General features: G+C 37.2%; 1 protein-coding gene across 1 annotated transcript in view; it reads right to left on the reverse strand.

Annotated features, from left to right (window-relative positions):
- Positions 1 to 11,157, reverse strand: part of ext1a (exostosin glycosyltransferase 1a) — a 96,757-nt gene extending 85,600 nt beyond the window's left edge. The window contains exon 1 of the mRNA XM_079837338.1: positions 9,651 to 11,157. Within this exon, the coding sequence (XP_079693464.1) occupies positions 9,651 to 10,564 (914 nt within the window). The 5' untranslated portion in view covers positions 10,565 to 11,157. The remainder of the gene's footprint in view (positions 1 to 9,650) is intronic.
- Between the last annotated feature and the right edge of the window lie 9,585 nt (positions 11,158 to 20,742).

Raw genomic sequence — 20,742 nt, forward strand, 5'->3', positions numbered from 1 at the left:
CCACCTTCCATCTATCTATCCATTTATCATTAATCCATCCACCTTCCATTCACCAATTCGTCCACCTTTTATCCATCAATCCATCCACTCACCTTCCATCCTTCCATCCAATCCACCCATCATCAAATTTCATAAAATGTATTAATTTTAGAAAATGTAATTAAGAAAATGTAAATATTATTAATTTAATAAAATAAGTACATTTAATTTTAACTGAATTTAATCAAATGTTACAGTATTTTATCTTTTACATTAAACACTTTGAATCTTCTTGACAATCAAGATGATGTTTCAAGCACATGAATAAAAATCAATAAAATAATAAGATAATAAGTGAATTAAGGCTGAAAAATTGAGATTTATAACAAATTATAATTTGTGGCACTTTGATATTAATATGTGGATCGCGACAAAAAACTTTTTAGATCTTAAATTTAAAAAAAAAAAACGAATAAAGCTCACAATTGTGATTTGTTCAGTGGTAGAAATCAAACAGAAGGTCAGGCAAATGATCAGAATCGTTTTGCACGGCTGGTGTTTTCAGCCGCTGAGTCGAGACAATCACGACTTCCTTGTTATTAGTGACAGATAAAGGCTGGATTTTCCACATAATGGGCAGTGGAAAACGGGGAGAGGATTTCTTCCACCTTATTGAACCCCAGACGGCCTGTCCGCTGAGATTCTGCACACACTGCGCTTGATCTGCTGAACACGGACCACATCTCCATCTGCTTTCTGCATCTGCTCAGCTTTCAGATTCAAGCTGTGGTCTGGACAGGTAAAGCTCCAGCAAACAAATACCTTCACCCATGTGACATCACAGATCCCAAGATATCAAAACAAGACGTTTTTGTAGCATTAAAGGATTAGTTCACTTTTAGATAAACTTTTGCTGATAGTTTCCTCACCCCCATGTCATCCGAGATGTCCATGTCTTTCTTTCTGCAGTCGAAAAGAAATGAAGGTTTTGGATGAAAACAGTTCAGGGTTTTTCTCCATATAATGGACTTCAATGGGCTCCAAACGGTTCAGTTTCAGTGCAGCTTCAAAGGGCTTTAAACGACACCAGATGATGAATAAGGGTCTGATCTAGACAAACCATCAGTTTCTGAGAGAAACCCAGCAGTATTTATGCTATTATTTTACCTCTTATCAGACGAGCGTGATCATCTCTGAGCTCAGCCATAACTTCCGCTAAGTGAGGTCAAAATACGAGCCTGGTCATAGATGTATACGTAGATGCCTCATTAGCGCCTGCACGGATCAGTAGAATGAGGCATCTACTATCGATATATCTATGACCACGCTCGTATTTTGACCTCACTTAGCGGAAGTTATGTCTGAGCTCAGAGATGATCACGCTCGTCTGATAAGAGGTAAAATAATAGCATAAATACTGCTGGGTTTCTCTCAGAAACTGATGGTTTGTCTAGATCAGACCCTTATTCATCATCTGGTGTCGTTTAAAGCCCTTTGAAGCTGCACTGAAACTGACCCGTTTGGAGCCCATTGAAGTCCATTATATGGAGAAAAACCCTGGACTGTTTTCATCCAAAACCTTCATTTCTTTTCGACTGCAGAAAGAAAGACATGGACATCTCGGATGACATGGGGGTGAGGAAACTATCAGCAAAAGTTGATTTTAAAGTGAACTAATCCTTTAAATGAATGCTATGAAACTCGCAGGATGTGTTAATGGCACAAAGACCTCAAATATGAAGCTAAAAACTGCATCTGAACATCAGCAGTCTGGCCGGAGTCATTGTCTTTTGTCCACTTCCTCAGGGCCTAATAAAGGATTGGGATCTGTTTAAGATGATTAGCTGTGTTAACAGGGCAGCTGAGGAAATCCAAGGTTATGTAACCGACATCCACCAGTGTCCACGTTCCTTTGCAAAGAGCCCTCGCCAATCAAATTATGACGAACGGTCCAAACTGAGACGCAATACAGACACTTCATCAAGTGTTTATTTAGTGTGCTTTGCTCTTGGCATCTGCGGAAACACTCAAAGTCCACTCTTTCTAGTCATTCTGCCTGGTTTCTGTAGAGCCTCTGACTTCATAACTTTCAGAAAGCTAACAGACGTTACATTTTAAATGCATTGATTTAGACTTCTCAGTGAAAAGTTCTTTTTAAAAGTGTATTAATCACAAACTTGAGAGTTGCAAGCAATCTAACGCTGCTTTAAAGTGCCATGTTATGCTGTTTTACATTCATCCAACTCCAAAAACACTCATTTGCTCATAATATACATCAGCTCATTTCTCAGAGTCTGAAACGGTTCATTCAAAGATTCAGTCTCTCTAAGCTCCGCCTCTCTGAGAGCTGCTCTGCTGTGATTGGTCAGAAAGCATCATATCTGAATCTCAGTGATAGGGCGGGGCTAAAAGACGCTGTTCAGCCAATCAGGACCAGAGGAGGGCATTAACTACAGTGAGTGAGGGCGGGGCTAAGAGACGCTGTTCAGCCAATCAGGACCAGAGGTGGGCATTAACTACAGTGAGTGAGGGCGGGGCTAAAAGACACTGTTCAGCCAATCAGGACCAGAGGTGGGCATTAACTACAGTGAGTGAGGGCGGGGCTAAGAGACGCTGTTCAGCCAATCAGGACCAGAGGAGGGCATTAACTACAGTGAGTGAGGGCGGGGCTAAGAGACGCTGTTCAGCCAATCAGGACCAGAGGTGGGCATTAACTACAGTGAGTGAGGGCGGGGCTAAGAGACGCTGTTCAGCCAATCAGGACCAGAGGTGGGCATTAACTACAGTGAGTGGGGGCGGGGCTAAGAGATGCTGTTCAGCCAATCAGGACCAGAGGTGGGCATTAACTACAGTGAGTGAGGGCGGGGCTAAGAGACGCTGTTCAGCCAATCAGGACCAGAGGAGGGCATTAACTACAGTGAGTGAGGGCGGGGCTAAGAGACACTGTTCAGCCAATCAGGACCAGAGGAGGGCATTAACTACAGTGAGTGAGGGCGGGGCTAAGAGACCAGAGGGCGGGCATTATGCAAATGTGTTCAGTATGCAACCGGAAGTGAGACTAGAATTGCTGATGACTTGTTTCAGGCAGTTCAGAATCAACTCTTTCTTTTAGAAGACATTAACTATTTGTCAGGCACTTTGATCTTAGCAGACCTTTTACATTATAAACTGCATGAAAGATAATATTTTAAAAAAGCATACTTTAATTAAAGACTCCGCAACTGCATGAAAATGCCTTCAAATTCAATTATTTCCATGCAGATCAGTCAAGCTAATCATTTTGTTCCATAATCTTTCATGAGCAAATCTGAATGCCGGACCGAAATGATGCAGATGATTTTTGTGCACTCATAAATAACTCATGAAGATTCTGAAAATTTCAAGTGGAGAGAGAGAGGAAAAAAAACATAACATGAATAAAACACATCTGATCAATTATTCAGCGCCACAGCCGTCAGCATTTCACATTCACAAGAACGGTCATGTTCAACAACTTCTGCATCCGTCCTTGCGGAGAGAAGGCCTATGGCTACAGCGGGAAATGAGCATCCGCCTCCAATGGAGACACGCCATGCATTTTTCAAAGTTGTCATATGGCACCTCAAGAAAAAACGGCCCATAAAATGTCATGAAATAGAGAGCCTGTCAAAAGAAGGACCTCAACTCAAAGTGATCAATATGAATATTAGCTTCTTAATGCCACAATTTAAATATTATAACGTTATTTTTAAATTTAATCTAGGCTACATTGATTATGAAAAGTGAAAATATGCGCAATATGTCAGTAGAAAGAAAGTCAGAAATAATTTTGAACGAAATTTATGATTTTGCTTAGAAAGCATTTCTTTAATGTGAATTTCGTTTTGTATAAATTGTATCTTAATTTTAATCAACGTTTAATCAGATAATTGCCTGGATTTAATGAATAAGAAGCAAATAGTCTACAGCAGACAATAATGGCGGGAGCGATCACATGCTTTACACATGAACTGGAGCGCGTCTCAAATAAACCGAAACTCAGCAGATACTGCCTCACGTCACAAACATGAGAAATATGTGAATATAAAGCTTGAAATGTCCATTTTTAAACGTAACAAATAAAAAAATAGTCCAGCAATGCGCAGTGTTCACTAGTAGCAACGATATGCGTCCGTTCATTCACTTTTGACGTCAGACGCACGTCCGTTTACAAACCAATCAGTGTCCAGATGCCGCCCACATGATGATGACGAGTGGACACAAGTGTGTCATGTTCAGTTCTTTAGTGCGCTCGCATAATTGCAATGTGAAACCAAACCAAAACTAACCGAATATATAAAAAGTATCAAAACATGAACTTCGCTTTGGACCTTGGTGCGGACTAGAGCTGCAACTAACGATTATTTTTTCTGTCGACTAATCTAACGATTATTTTTCCGGGTTGATTTTATTATTCTTTTTTACTGATTATTGTATTTCAAAGAGGGTAGTGAATTTGTATATTATTTTAACATGAAATCAATGAATGATGACAATATTAATTGTATTTCAGGAAGGGTAGTGTACATAGTATGCCATTTTATAATTAAATATATGAACACAAGAAGCATTTTAAACATCATGTATAATGATACTATTCATCATAAAATGTAAACAGAGTAGGCCTAAATAGGAAAAGTTGTTTACTATAGTAGTTGAGTATGATTTACTTATTGATTTGTGTTGTGCACTTATATTTATCTGCAAAAGGTTCACATACAGGAGCTTTCATCATAGTGTTAATGTAGAACTAATCGTCTATTTTGAAGATATACATGTGCATAAACAACGACTAAAGCTGCCAGAAGTTTTTACCCAAACTTCAAAGACACATTTAAATGATTAAAGCTAGAGGCATATCTTAACTTTAATGTTACTTTACATGTTTAATCATGATCATTTTCACTATGCCCGGGAGCAGAAGCTGCCATTATTCTAGAGCTTCTGTTCCATTCTAGAACGTAAATAATGTGCCGCCGACGCGTCGACACATTTCACGCACGTCGACGTATTTTCGTAGTCAACGTCATCGATGACGTTGACGCGTCGTTGCAGCCCTAGTGCGGACTTTCAGGTGTGAAGACGCCCTAAAACTCTTTTAATTGTATAGAATTATAAATGCACATATCAGTAAGAGCACAGCTGTGTGTCGGGGGGGTTGTAAACTATGTGAGTGGCATGTGCGCATCTCTTCAGGTCACCCAGAACCGCCAGTCGGCAGGCGGGATGACACTGAGGTTACGCGGGGTCAGTCGGGACACAGGCATTCCTGGGTGATGGAGTGGGGTCTGGGAAACGGCTGTTTAAACAGAGAGAGGGCTGCTTTCCCCCACTGGCACCAGGGACATTGTTTGCACTAATCCTCCAGAGCCGCCCGTCCCAGTCTCACTGGGAGCCGCAGCCACCAGGACAAAAAACACAGCAGGAAACCGGGGCCCGAGGCACCCACCACACAGACGGAGATCACGGGATGTTCAACAGCGTTAAAGGCAAAGTGAAGCATTTGACTTCTTAACACCAGCCTCTCGGATCAAAAGGAGCATAATAACAATTGCGGAAGAAGATAATGCTACTTCGGAATAATAGATACAGACAAAAATATACTAGTACCGTTCAAAAGTTTGTTTCTATTGCTCACCAAGGCTGCATTTTTTTGATCAAACATACAGTAAAAATAGTGCAAGATCAAAAAGTAATCTGATTACATAATGCACGTTACTTGTAATGCGTTACTTTACTTGTTAGATCAAAAAGTAATCCGATTACGTAATGCACGTTACTTGTAATGAGTTACTTTACTTGTAATATCAAAAAGTAATCTGATTACGTAATGCACGTTACTTGTAATGAGTTACTTTACTTGTAATATCAAAAAGTAATCTGATTACGTAATGCACGTTACTTGTAATGAGTTACTTTACTTGTAATATCAAAAAGTAATCTGATTACGTAATGCACGTTACTTGTAATGAGTTACTTTACTTGTAATATCAAAAAGTAATCTGATTACGTAATGCACGTTACTTGTAATGCGTTACTTTACTTGTAATATCAAAAAGTAATCTGATTACGTAATGCACGTTACTTGTAATGAGTTACTTTACTTGTAATATCAAAAAGTAATCTGATTACATAATGCATGTTACTTGTAATGCGTTACTTTACTTGTAATATCAAAAAGTAATCTGATTACATAATGCACGTTACTTGTAATGCGTTACTTTACTTGTAATATCAAAAAGTAATCTGATTACGTAATGCACGTTACTTGTAATGCGTTACTTTACTTGTAATATCAAAAAGTAATCTGATTACGTAATGCACGTTACTTGTAATGAGTTACTTTACTTGTAATATCAAAAAGTAATCTGATTACATAATGCATGTTACTTGTAATGCGTTACTTTACTTGTAATATCCAAAAGTAATCTGATTACATAATGCACGTTACTTGTAATGCGTTACTTTACTTGTAATATCAAAAAGTAATCTGATTACATAATGCACGTTACTTGTAATGCGTTACTTTATTTGTTAGATCAAAAATTAATCTGATTACATAATGCACGTTACTTGTAATGCGTTACTTTATTTGTTAGATCAAAAATTAATCTGATTACATAATGCACGTTACTTGTAATGCGTTACTTTACTTGTAATATCAAAAAGTAATCTGATTACGTAATGCACGTTACTTGTAATGCGTTATTTTACTTGTAATATCAAAAAGTAATCTGATTACGTAATGCACGTTACTTGTAATGAGTTACTTTACTTGCAATATCAAAAAGTAATCTGATTACATAATGCACGTTACTTGTAATGAGTTACTTTATTTGTTAGATCAAAAATTAATCTGATTACATAATGCACGTTACTTGTAATGCGTTACTTTACTTGTAATATCAAAAAGTAATCTGATTACGTAATGCACGTTACTTGTAATGAGTTACTTTACTTGCAATATCAAAAAGTAATCTGATTACATAATGCACGTTACTTGTAATGAGTTACTTTATTTGTTAGATCAAAAATTAATCCGATTACGTAATGCACGTTACTTGTAATGCGTTACTTTACTTGTAATATCAAAAAGTAATCTGATTACATAATGCACGTTACTTGTAATGCGTTACTTTACTTGTAATATCAAAAAGTAATCTGATTACATAATGCACGTTACTTGTAATGCGTTACTTTACTTGTAATATCAAAAAGTAATCCGATTACGTAATGCACGTTACTTGTAATGCGTTACTTTACTTGTAATATCAAAAAGTAATCTGATTACATAATGCACGTTACTTGTAATGCGTTACTTTACTTGTAATATCAAAAAGTAATCTGATTACGTAATGCATGTTACTTGTAATGAGTTACTTTACTTGCAATATCAAAAAGTAATCTGATTACGTAATGCACGTTACTTGTAATGCGTTACTTTACTTGTAATATCAAAAAGTAATCTGATTACGTAATGCATGTTACTTGTAATGCGTTACTTTACTTGTAATATCAAAAAGTAATCTGATTACATAATGCATGCTATTTGTAATGTGTTACTTAACTCGTTACATCAAAAAGTAATCTTTGTGATTTTTCAGGATTCTTAGATGAAAAGGACAGCGTTTATTTGAAACAATAATCTTTACTCTCACTTTTGATCAATTTAATGCATCCTTGCCAAATAAAAATATTAATTATAAACTGACCCACACTTTAGTGTACACTACCAGCTATATTCAATGGTTTGGGATCTATTTTACAAATCCTGAAATAAAAAAGTTTTCCACATAAATCTGAAGCAGCACACCTGTGTTCAACTCAACACTGATAATAATCATAAATGTGTGTTGATCAACAGATCCTCATATTAGAGTGATTATTGAAGGATCATGTGACTCTGAAGACTGGAGGAATGATGATTTGATCATAGGAATAAATCACACTTTACTATATATTTACATAGAGAACAGCTGATCTACACTGGAGGAATATTTCACTGTTTACTGGAGTTATGATCAGATTAATGAGCAGAAGAAACCTCATAAAATCGCAACAGCCCCAAACTTTTGAAGGGTAGTGTACACTGATAAATCTATCCTGATTGCGTGTGGTATGATATTCAGGGTTATGTCATGCACATTAAAAGCTTTTGCAGCCTACGGACTGCACATGAATGCATTAAAGCCATTTCGTGTGCACTTCAATTGGAGATGATATGATATAATGATAAGCATCAGCTTAGGGGTTTAAAAAAATCACTGCATTAGAAAACTAGTTTTTGATCGTCGTCTGAAACAAGCTCAACATGAACAAAACACAACTGATGCAGCATTTCAAGATATAACACAACTTTCAGTGCCTTTCCCACCAGAATGACAGCAAATATGTTTTTGGTAACACAAATGTTCATTAAAATAACACATTAAGTAATTTTTTTTACCCTTAATGTATATTCAAACAGTTAATGCATATTTACACTCACTCATGCAGTGATCCCAAAACTTATTTTGCTCTGAATGTCACTGAATTAGATACAATAATCAAAGCAATATTTGTTTGAAAGCAAGAGCACATGCACACTATCCCAAAATCAACTGACTTCATGCATGCACTAAAGATTGCTTTAACACCAGCTGCTTTAAAGCCATTGCAAACGCATCAGAAAAGTTACGTTTAGAATTTCTAATCCAAACACAACATTTTTAAGTGTTCAACATTTACTTATACATTATACCATTAAAAGTTGTACTTGTTAATATTAGTTAATGGACCTGAACTAACAATGAACAGTTGTATTTTATTAACTAATATTAACAAAGAATACTGTAACAAATGTATTGCACATTATTAATTTAAATTAATCCATTAACTAATGCAACGCCATGTGTTACCAAATCTATTGTTTTATCACTACAAATCTAAAAAGAACATCTTTTTCATGAGAAAAGTTATGTATTTAAACATAAATTATGTAAATTATTACGTAATGCACGTTACTTGTAATGCGTTACTTTAATCGTTAGATCAAAAAGTAATCAAATTACGTAATGCACATTACTTGTAACATCAAAAAGTAATCTGATGTTACTTGTAATGAGTTAATTTAATCGTTAGATCAAAAAGTAATCTGATTACATAATGCTCGTTATTTGTAATGTGTTACTTTAATCGTTAGATCAAAAAGTAATCTGATTACATAATGCACGTTATTTGTAATGTGTTACTTTAATCGTTAGATCAAAAAATAATCAAATTACGTAATGCATGTTTCTTGTAACTTTAAAAAGTAATCTGATTACATAATGCACATTACTTGTAATGCGTTACTTTACTCCATCAAAAAGTAATCCGATTATGTAATGCACGTTACTTGTAATGAGTTACTTTAATCGTTAGATCAAAAAGTAATCTGATTACATAATGCAAGTCGTTAAGTGTTAACAAATCTATTGTTTTATGACTACAAATCTAAAAAGAACATCTTTTTCATTTGAAAAGTTTTGCTTTAAAAGCGCAAAAACCATAAATGGCACCTGCTTTGATATTTTGCATACTTTTTGAGGCCACTGTACATGATGTGCTCTTCAGCATAATATAATAGTTGAGTGGTTATAAAGGGTCACCATTTGTGACAGAAGGAATCTTACCGGTCATATTCCGCGTTGTCCCTGTCGCAGCGAGCGTCTTTGTGTTTCTGCCAGTCTTTGCCATGTTTGCAGGTGGTGAGGAGAACCACATCTTCAGCATTATGGACGTGATAAAGCGCGTTCCTAGTGTCGGAGCCAATCCCAGTCAGATAGCGCTTGCCTTTAAAAACCAGCATGTATTTCCTAAAAGGAGGGATGGTGTTGTGTTTTAAAAAGCCCCTTTCTCCTCCGGTCCGGGGGTGATCTTTGGAGAACAAGGGGATGGAGATGTCGAATCTGGGTCTGAAGTTCTCAGTGCTGATGCTGGCTTTGGCCAACATGGCCTGGCCGATATCAAAGCCCAGATCCTCCGTGTAATCCGGCCATGTGCCAGAGTACAGGTTAAAGATCAGGTGGTTGCGCCCGTTATTCCACAGGTTCAGGTTCTGGATCTTGGTTCTGAGGTTGTGCACGTACTGAGGGGACAGCTGGTCTCGGTCCAGGGTGTCGAGGTTCAGAACGAAGAGGCAAGCCTGCCCAGGGTCCGAAGTGTAGAATCTGGAGCCCTCGATGGAGGACAAGATGTTCTGGTAGCTCTCGGACATCTTCTCTCCTTTCTGCTGAGGGTAGACGTAGACTTTGAAGCCGTTCCTCCGGCACAAGGAGAAGTCGAAGCACGAGTCCATTCGGCACCTGTGCGCTCCGGGGCTTTCCTCTCGTCTGTGTCTCGGAGAGGAGCGGACATTGTAGTCCTCGGTTTGGGTCTGATCCCAGGGGATGAAAGCTCGTAAGGGGTCTGAGAAGGGGGGCCAGTGTGGATGGGGGTCATCCCCTCTGCTCGGACTCCTTTTGGAAGCTGGTCCCTGCAGGAAAAAGAGGAGAATGAGACACACACCCGCGGAGGACAGAATTAAATAGCGTTTTTTGGCCTGCATGTGTCCTTAGATCCAGATGGAGCGGTTCGCTGATGAATCTGGGGGTCTCAACTCCTGCCGGACAGCATCTTCTTCCACAGACCTGCGGGGATTTGATGCTCTCGACTTCCACCTTATGATTCCAATCCCAAATCCAGAGCATGTGGGCGACTTATCCAGAACCCTTTCTTATGGATCTACCTCTCTCTGCTCTCCTGCTGGACATCTAAACTCCTGTCGGACGACACCTGACCTGCTCTGGCATCGGAAAGCACTTTCGGAGAAGTCCTGGAATCAGAGAAATGTCCCAGGGATGGATCTCACGTGATGCGTGTTGGTCAGAAAGACCCTGTCAAAAACTTCCCGAGCGGATAAATCCCCACAAATCCGTGTGTTCTCACATATTCCCGGCGGATAAATCCTCCTGTGTTGTTGTTGCTCGTGAGAACGTCCCCACACGCGCGTTGTTCTACTCCTTGTTACATTCAAAGCGCGTTTCCGCCGCGGATGATACAATGTAACATTCCAGCGCTTTAATCCGAAGCGTCCAGTTGCGATTGTTACATTGTAGCATTCCAATCCCCTCACGACGGCTGCTGATGTCACGCGCATCCACCGCACGCCGTGCGCTGTGATTGGCTCGCGTCGTTTCCGGCCGAGGCGACGCTTCTGTAACCCCTTCATGACCACAGTCAAGCAGCAACACACAAAAAACAAACAAAAAAGTCAAGCAGCAGCAGCAAAAAAAAAATAAAAAAATAAAAGTCAAGCAGCAGCACTTTTTCAATTTTTCAAAACATATCACAAATGTAAATGTGTTACATTTGAGATGATAAAAATAGACACTTTCTGCTTGTGCTATAGCTTGCTCTTATTACATTTTGACATGTTTGTATAAAATAATGTATTTGTGAACGTTTTCAATTCCATAAGAAAAGCCACAGAAAGCATAAAAAGTTCTATTGACACTCAAACTTGATTGAAACATGATTTAACAACAATGTGGCACAGCTGATAGGAAAAGAGCTGTTATTATGACAACATTATAACAATAATTACATATGAAAACATGCACTATCGCTTTAACCCTTTCATGCATAGCGTTTACTAGATATTCAAAACGCATTATGCACATCCTATGGCAAGCCGTATTAGCATTAAATACATTAAATTCCAGATATCTCTTCTGCAATTTTGACTCGCTGAATTGCAATTAAGATATCCACAATGTGATTGAGACTCGTGGTAATATACATTACAGATATCTACAATGCTTTTATGACTAGTCATATTCTTCCATTGACTTCAATTGGAAAATATTTTCAGATATGTGACTAGTAGAAATTGCGATTAAACATATCTGTAAAAAACAAATTTCCACTGGGATTTCTAATTAGAGATATCTCAAATTATAATTTGCACTAGTGGCGATTAAATTATAGATCGAACTGGGTTTAGTCTAGTCATAATCAAAATGGAGATATATTTAATTCATCATTTTTTTAAAGGGGCTATATGCGTTTTTCTGAAATTTAAACTCGCGACTGACACCTGTGGCCAAAAAACAGAACTGCTCTCATTTTCTGCTCGCTCTCGCAGCGGTGGTGACGTCACATCCGCAGACAGCGCGGGAAAAGACGACCCGCCAGAAAATAGGAAAAATAGGAGACAGGCTTATAGGTGCACCCACTGTGAGCGGACAAGGTGTCAGTATGCTCATCAGGAGATGTTTGAGTTATAAATGGTAAAATAAAAAGGCTATTGTTACGTTTATTTTGGGGAAAAAGTTGCATATAGCCCCTTTAAGATATCCAAAAATACTTATGTAGTATGGCAAGCCGTTTTAGCATTTAACCCTTTGTTCTGCCTATCTATAAATATATTTAAAGATGGTAACAATTGTATTTTGACGAGTGATAATTATAATTCGACTAGTCTGCAATTATAATTGCACTAGTAAGAAATCTGATTTGAAATAATGATTTCATAGATATCATTAATAATTGTATTATTATTTTATTATTATTAAATTTTTTATATAATTAAAGATAAGAGAAAATTATATATTACCAGCATCGAACATGGCGATGCATGGAGCCAAACAAGATAGCTATTTTAACAAAAGCATTGGTCTAAACGCTACTCGTTTACGTTCCTACGCGAACTCTGAAGACATTTCCACTGACATTTAATGACTACATGGAGCAAATCCAAACAAATGTAAAAATGTGGATAAAAATTTAACCCTTTAACTGTCACCCTCCTTTTTGAGAATAGTCATGGAAATGAACTATCCAAACTAATTCAAGAATGCTTTGGAATATAGACCTAAGTTTGGTCTTGTTTTAAAGAAGACACTCTGCATATTATTGCTGAAAGCAATTTAAAATATGAAAGTATGAAAAAGTTATGGACGTTATGGAAGTTTATATTTACTGTAAATTAAAAATACTTATTTTTTATAAAATATATATTTTACAAATACATTTTATTATAAAGTTACTATAAGATCAAAGACATATGTCTAACCAAGTTGTGTTCCAAATTTGAAGTTGATATCACAAAAATTAAAGTCCCCATGAGATGTTGTTTAGGCGCTGTACCAAAAATAGCCACCGGGTGTCATCCACATTGCATTGATTGTTTTTTTAAATACATTTTAATGTAAATTTCTGTCCAAATATCACTTCCATCACAAAACAGTCACCAAATATGGACCCTTGAGACCCAGACCTTTCCGACGATATGTGTTTTGTCAAGATTAGAAAAGATTTTGATTATAAAGTAGTTAAGATAAATGTTGCAATATGAAACATGACGACGCCCACTAGGGGAGGAGCACGCAAGAAGAATTTAGAGTACCGTTTCCATGGTAACGTGTCCGATTTCAAAGCGGTTTTCACAGGATGAATTTTGATTTCGTAAGCTTTCGAATGATACCTAATTTATGATAATTACTAAATATATGATACAAAAAAGGCTATCAAAAAAAGAGCGCCAGGCTTCCCGCCAGCGGGACGGTGACAGTTAAGGAGTTCAAATCTAAAAAATAGCCTACACCAGATAACTTCTGCCTGATATATCACTTTGATATTACAATTTATCAACATTACGACAAAATGAACAACATAAACGTAAATTATTATGGGGCAAAAGCAGACTAAAGGCGGGGAGGAACTCTGGGTGGTGCTGAGGAAATGTAGTTTCACATCACGCAACAGCAGATTCGACTAGGAGCAAGTACAATTCAGATATCTTAAAATTAGGGCTGGGTTAACGCGGGCGATTAATTTTTTCAGCTTAACGCAATTAAAATATTTAACGCAAATAATGCAGCGTCCGTTTTTATATCCATTTTTGCTTAGCGTTACATGATCATCACGCTCTTATTCATGTAAATGCTTCCAAGCGTGACAAGACACAAGCGAACGCGCTGTATACCAATGTCCTGTGTGTGTGTGTGTGTGTGTGTGTGTGTGTGTGTGGATGCGTCTCATGTCAGCTAATCAAGGGACACACACACACACACACACACTCGACGCATAGATAGATTCACGTCAGTTTCCTGCTCACATCGAGTTCTCTTTTGCTCTTGAACAAACAATAACACAGACGATTTTGAGTATTCTCATATTAGGAGTCTTAAATTAGTTAAATAACGTCTTAAATGAACTTAAAGAGCTGAGAGGAAATGAGATGCGCAGGACAACGCGTGAGATCCGCGGCTGTTCTTAAAGTGACAGTAGCACTGATGATGATGTCATTAATGTTCATCAAAGAACAACGGGAACAGAGACAAGTGTAGCTTTAATGATGATTCATCTATATTTCATTTATTATTTATGCAGTTAAGAAAGATAACTATTACATTTCTGTATATGTATAACAGGGAAGGCCATGGGTAAATATAACATTTATTATTTTGGGTTTATGTAAAGATTGTTTTAAGTTCACTTAAATTAAAAGTTGTTTTTTTAAAGCCTAATAAATGTTGAAATTGGGAGCTTTCAGTTATACTGTAATGTAACGTCATTAATGTTTCATAGACACTTTAGTATCAGTGATACTGGCCTTCATTCATAAAAATATGACAATACAACACATATTTAAAATATGCTGTCTTTAAATTGTTTATACATTAATTTGGAGAGTAACTGAAATTATTACAATATCAAAATATTAAAAACGTAAAATGTTAAAAACTTGCGATTAATCGCGATTAATTACAGAAAAAAGTGCGATTAATTAGTAAATTTTTTTTAATCGATGCCCAGCACTACTTAAAATATAATTGTGACTAGTCGAAACCGAATTAGAGATATCTATAATTACCTTGGCGGATAAATAACGCATTTTTTAAAGATATGTATGACATCATTACAGATATCTCAAATCGGATTTCTTACTAGATTCAATTAGATATCTCTAATTGTCATTCTGACTAGTCAAGTTATAATTATCACTCTTCAAAATACAATTGTTACTATCTTTAAATATATTTATGGATAGTCAGAACAAAGGTTTAAATGCTAAATCGGCTTGCCATACACATCCACCTCTACAGGACCCTAGTGAATCATATACATTGCCACCAAGTGGCAAGCCTTTGTATGTCCAGTTCCCACCTCCAAAGATGACCAATGGCCAGTCAGACATGCCAAGAATATCCATCCATTTCTTCTATCCTAGGAGACGCTGGCAGGTAAAATAAACATTATTTGTAAAGACAGGTTTAGAGATCTTTGAAGGGAATCATGTCCTCAAAGATATGCAAAGTTCCACTTTTATGAAGTTCAATTGCGCTTGCAATATTTCGCGTTTATATTTTTTGTATATATATGACAATTTCACGATTTTATCTGGAATTGTCTAGATTTGTTAAATACACACAATATTGCTGTTATTACTGTATTATGTTTAAGTAACTCTTCAGTTTAAGCCACACTGAAAAAAACTTTTTGCTCGCATATTTTTTAAGTAAATCTCACATAGGGAATTAAGTAAACTCTACTTAAATTAACAAAGAAAATAAGTCATTTTAACTTGTCCAGTAAAAGTTTGAGTAATTTCTACTTAGTTGTACTTTCCTTTGCAATACATTTTACTCTAAAAATATAAAATTGAATTAAACCACACTTAGAAATATCTAAGTAAATAACACTATAGATATTGTGTAGATACCACATCTAAGTAATAGAAATAGCACGGCACCTGAACACATGAGACCTCAATACTTGCACAATACACAGTGACGGTAACATTTAATGGATGGTTTTTGAGTTGAAAATGAACTCCAAATGTCACAAAATGGCAAATCAATGAATCTAACAACAGAAGCAATGATAAAACAGTGTAAATACAGCGGAAAATCAGCCTCCTTAATTATTCAAACCCCAGTGCATGATGGGAACACCAGAATCAGAAAAGTTGAGTAGTTTTACTTCACTTTATAATGTTGATATTTACGCTTGAATTGAGTAAAAATATTAAATTTACTTACTTTTTTAATTCTTGCCTGAACTAACTTTTTCATGTAGAAATTACATTTTGTTTTTTCTGTAGTATTTACCGTATTAATTTTTATCAGTGCATAAACGCATGCTCTCCACTTAAGTGGACATCGGAAAACCTCTGTGTCAAAAATATGTGTTAAAAAAAGAACATTTAAAATCAAAGAGCAATAAAAAATAATGCATGGGTGAATTACACAGCATTTTGATGTATCATAGTTCTTCTAAAAGCAGTAATACATCACAGAATGAGTCGATTTTAACAGCTCGTTCATGTTTGGGCACTCCACAGATTTGCAGTGGATTATTTGGCAGAAGCGCATTGGAAACAGAAGCTCTTAAGAATTGACAGGTTCAGATGTAGATTTTATATTGAAAATATATCGCCATTATGGAGATCAGTGTTTCCTTTAGTTGGCCAGTTTGACTCTTGGTGTTTTAGACTGTAAAAAATTATACCACAAAAAAAATCTTAGTACCAATTTCCCCTAGCTTTTTTTAGTTGACTCAACTTTTGTAAATAACAGTTATACGAACTGAAAATAAGTAATCTGTGACATAAAAAAACGGTTAGTTAGGTCAACTTGACATTATTTGTTTTCTGGAGAGATGCAACTATTCTTTAACAAATCGTTTGTAGTTGAGCCAATTCAAGAAAGGTTGCCCATTGAAAACAGAAGTTCTTAAGCATGAACAGGTTTAGATTTAATTGAAAATCATAAGGTCACCATTATGGAGATCAGTGTTTCCTTTGGTTGGGTCCTTTGACTCTTTGTGTGAGTTTATGGCCTTTGTGACAGTGTTTAGCAAAACACATAATTTGTTGCTAAGAAAGAAACCACGGTGATCAAGTTTTCAGCCTGATAAACTCTAATAAATCAATAACATTATTTCTGACCAATATTTTACAATATTATATATTTTACCAGCAAAACTTTGTTGCAGCAGATCAGACATTCTGAATTTAAAATACATTACAGGGGAAGAAAGTATTTGGCCATACACAGCCATCAAGAATTAGCATATGAATCTCAACCATGGTGACATGCCGCAATGCATGCTGGGAGCCAACAAAGTATTACAATTATGGCTCCCAGCATGCATTGTGGCATGAAACATGTCACCATTGTTGAGATTCATGCTGATTCTTGATGTCTGTGCGTTTGTGTGTGTCTAAAAAAGTTCCCACAATGTATTTAAAAATCAAAATTCAGAATGATTGATCTGCCGAATAAAACTTTTGTTGGTAATATTATTCATAAATAATCACTTTCAACCAGGAATAAAGTAGTAGATCACCTGATCATTGGTTACGGCTTTCTTTGCAACAAATGATGTGTTTTGTTAAACACTGTTACAAAAACCACAATCTCACATAAAACACCAAGAGTCAAACTGGCCAACTAAATGAAACACTTATCTCCATAATGGTGACCAAACATTGATTTTCAATATAAAATCTACATCTGAACTAGGGATGGGCGATATCTTATCATTTGCGATATACCGGTAAAAATTCTTCCCACGATAAGAATTTGTCTTCCCGCGATAATAACGATAAAGCCAAGTTGATGGCGCGACCCATCCGCACAGTGCCAACGCTGGCCGTTATTACTTTATGATGGCCGCGGTGCCTGCGTTCGTCAATTTGTATGGCTGAACGGGGGTTGGAGAGAGAATTTTCTTGTGGTGCCCCCGCAGCACTCGGTGCCCTAAGCGCCGCGCGTGATGGGAGCGGCGACACAAAATCCGCATCTCACGTGCAGAGCGAAAACAACTATGGCGGAAGCTGCGGAAGAGTTCATAGCTAAACGAGGGGCACCTGAGGGCAATCTGAACCATACAGATGTATTTCCACTCGCTGAGCACTTGTCTTGGACTGAGCGCTTGAGAGATTTGCTCTTTCTCAATCGATCGGTACAGCATAGTATTTCAGTTCATCTCAATGAATGCGCAGTGCATTTGACGCACCTTAAACACTAGTGTGAGGCGCGCGACTGAGAGCGCTCAGTGTTTCACGCACACTCAAAGAGAGAGCGAGAGAGTCTTACACAACACAGAATTGATGTGCTACATGTAAACAATATCCTTTGATGTATTTTCCTGTAAAATAATGGCGTTTATTTGGAATTATTCAGCCTTTCATGAACAGGAAGAAACGAATGCACAAACGGGAATCTCATTGGCTGGCGTGCACCAATTACTGTGCCTGTTTTGATTTCAACAAATCAGTTTGAATGAGCGCTGACAACGTGATTAATATTCATGAACCCAGAAGCTCATTATTATTCCTTAGTGCAGTTTATTTTTATTAGTAGAAGAATTCGTGGTATTATTATCTTAACTCAAATTACTGAAGTTCTATCATTAAATCATTATTTTAAACTTTTTTGTAATCTGAAGAAATTTTTGGGATAATTACTTTTGCTGTTTCTGCTATTTTTACCACTGTTTGCACCATGTATGAATAAATACAGAATCGGTTTACATGTAAAACTTGTCATTGATTTAAAAATTATTATTGTTTGTATTGTGTGATGTTTTTTAGCACAGTTGCACTATTTAAACATTACCTGCACTTTTACGGAAGACAATTAGATCTGCAACTTTTCTATTTCTGAAAAGGCTGGTGTGGAATTTCATATAAAAAAAAAACAATTAATTAAATATATATATATATATATATATATATATATATATATATATATATATATATATATATATATATATATATATATATATATATATATATATATATATATAATATTTTTTTTTATTTTTTTTTTATAAATGTATTATAGGAGCCTATTTGATGACATGTACGTTTTACTTTAGATCATTGTTTGTTTTCGCAAGAATGCATGCAGCTTTCACTTGTATCCAAAAACATGGGGAATGATACTACATTTATTTATCGTCATTGATATCGTTATCGCAATAAATACCAGAAAATATCGGGATACATTTTTAAGTCCATATCGCCCATCCCTCATCTGAACCTTTTAATTCTTAAGAACTTCTGTTTCCAATGGACACAAAATGTTGAATTGGCTCAACTACACAAGATTTGTTACAGAATAGTTGCATCTACAATGTCAAGTTGACTTCAACAAGAAAAGGCGAGGGGAAATTAGTACTAAGATTTTTTTTTTTTTTGATTTTTACAGTGTGGATTTTTGCTGAACCATTTCAACTTTTTTCAAGTTGTGTTTTTTACAGTGAAGGTTATCTGAATGAAGAATGTCAGCCGAAGGTCTCTGTGAGTTATTAGTCCAGCTGAGGGTCTGAGGAGAGGCGTGAGTGGAGCTGAGACGGGGCGGAGTAAAGAGAGGTATCAGAGAACACATTCCTGAGGAGTGGTGGAGCCATGTCCGTGTTTCAGGGGCTCTACGGGCCAGCGATCAAAGCCGAGCGCTCGCCTCCTCTCCTTTCTGTCCAGCATTCCTTCCATCCTCTCGTTCTTTCCTTCGGAGCTAATATTGCTAGTCACATTTTTATTTGCACGCGGTCCTTTCAGATGCACGTGAATGTGTTTGACTGGCACAGATGGAGTCTCTGTTTTCTTTAGTTTCTGTGCTGAGTGTTTAAGGTGGGGTGTAATTACACTCACCTATAGGATTATTAGGACCACCTGTTCAATTTCTCATTAATGCAATTATCTAATCAACCAATCACATGGCAGTTGCTTCAATGCATTTAGGGGTGTGGTCCTGGTCAAGACAATCTCCTGAACTCCACACTGAATGTCGGAATGGGAAAGAAAGGAGATTTAAGCAATTTTGAGCGTGGCATGGTTGTTGGTGCCAGACGGGCCGGTCTGAGTATTTCACAATCTGCTCAGTTACTGGGATTTTCACACACAACCATTTCTAGGGCTTACAAAGAATGGTGTGAAAAGGGAAAAGCATCCAGTATGCGGCAGTCCTGTGGAGAAAATGCCTTGTTGATGCTCGAGGTCAGAGGAGAATGGGCCGACTGATTCAAGCTGATAGAAGAGCAACTTTGACTGAAATAACCACTCGTTACAACTGAGGTCTGCAGCAAAGCATTTGTGAAGCCACAACACACACAACCTTGAGGCGGATGGGCTACAACAGCAGAAGACCCCACCGGGTACCACTCATCTCCACTACAAAGAGGAAAAAGAGGCGACAATTTGCACCAGCTCACCAAAATTGGACAGTTGAAGACTGGAAAAATGTTGCCTGGTCTGATGAGTCTGGATTTCTGTTGAGACATTCAGATGGTAGAGTCAGAATTTGGCGTAAACAGAATGAGAACATGGATCCATCATGCCTTGTTCCCACTGTGCAGGCTGGTGGTGGTGGTGTAATGGTGTGGGGGATGTTTTCTTGGCACACTTTAGGCCCCTTAGTGCCAATTGGGCATGGTTTAAATGCCACGGCCTACCTGAGCATTGTTTCTGCCCATGTCCATCCCTTTATGAGCACCATGTCCCCATCCTCTGATGGCTACTTCCAGCAGGATAATGCCCCGTCACAAAGCTCCAATCATTTCAAATTGGTTTCTTGAACATGACAGTGAGTTCACTGTAATTCACAACCTCACCACTAGATGCCGCTAAAACTTACACACTGCACCTTTAAGAGCCGGGGGTGAAAACTTTTGCAACTTTTGAAACGTGAGTGTCTTCTGTTGCTTCTGAAGGGCAAAACATTATAATTAACT

Source organism: Gobio gobio (genome assembly GCF_949357685.1).
Source record: "Gobio gobio genome assembly, chromosome: 15".
Lineage (NCBI taxonomy): Eukaryota > Metazoa > Chordata > Actinopteri > Cypriniformes > Gobionidae > Gobio > Gobio gobio.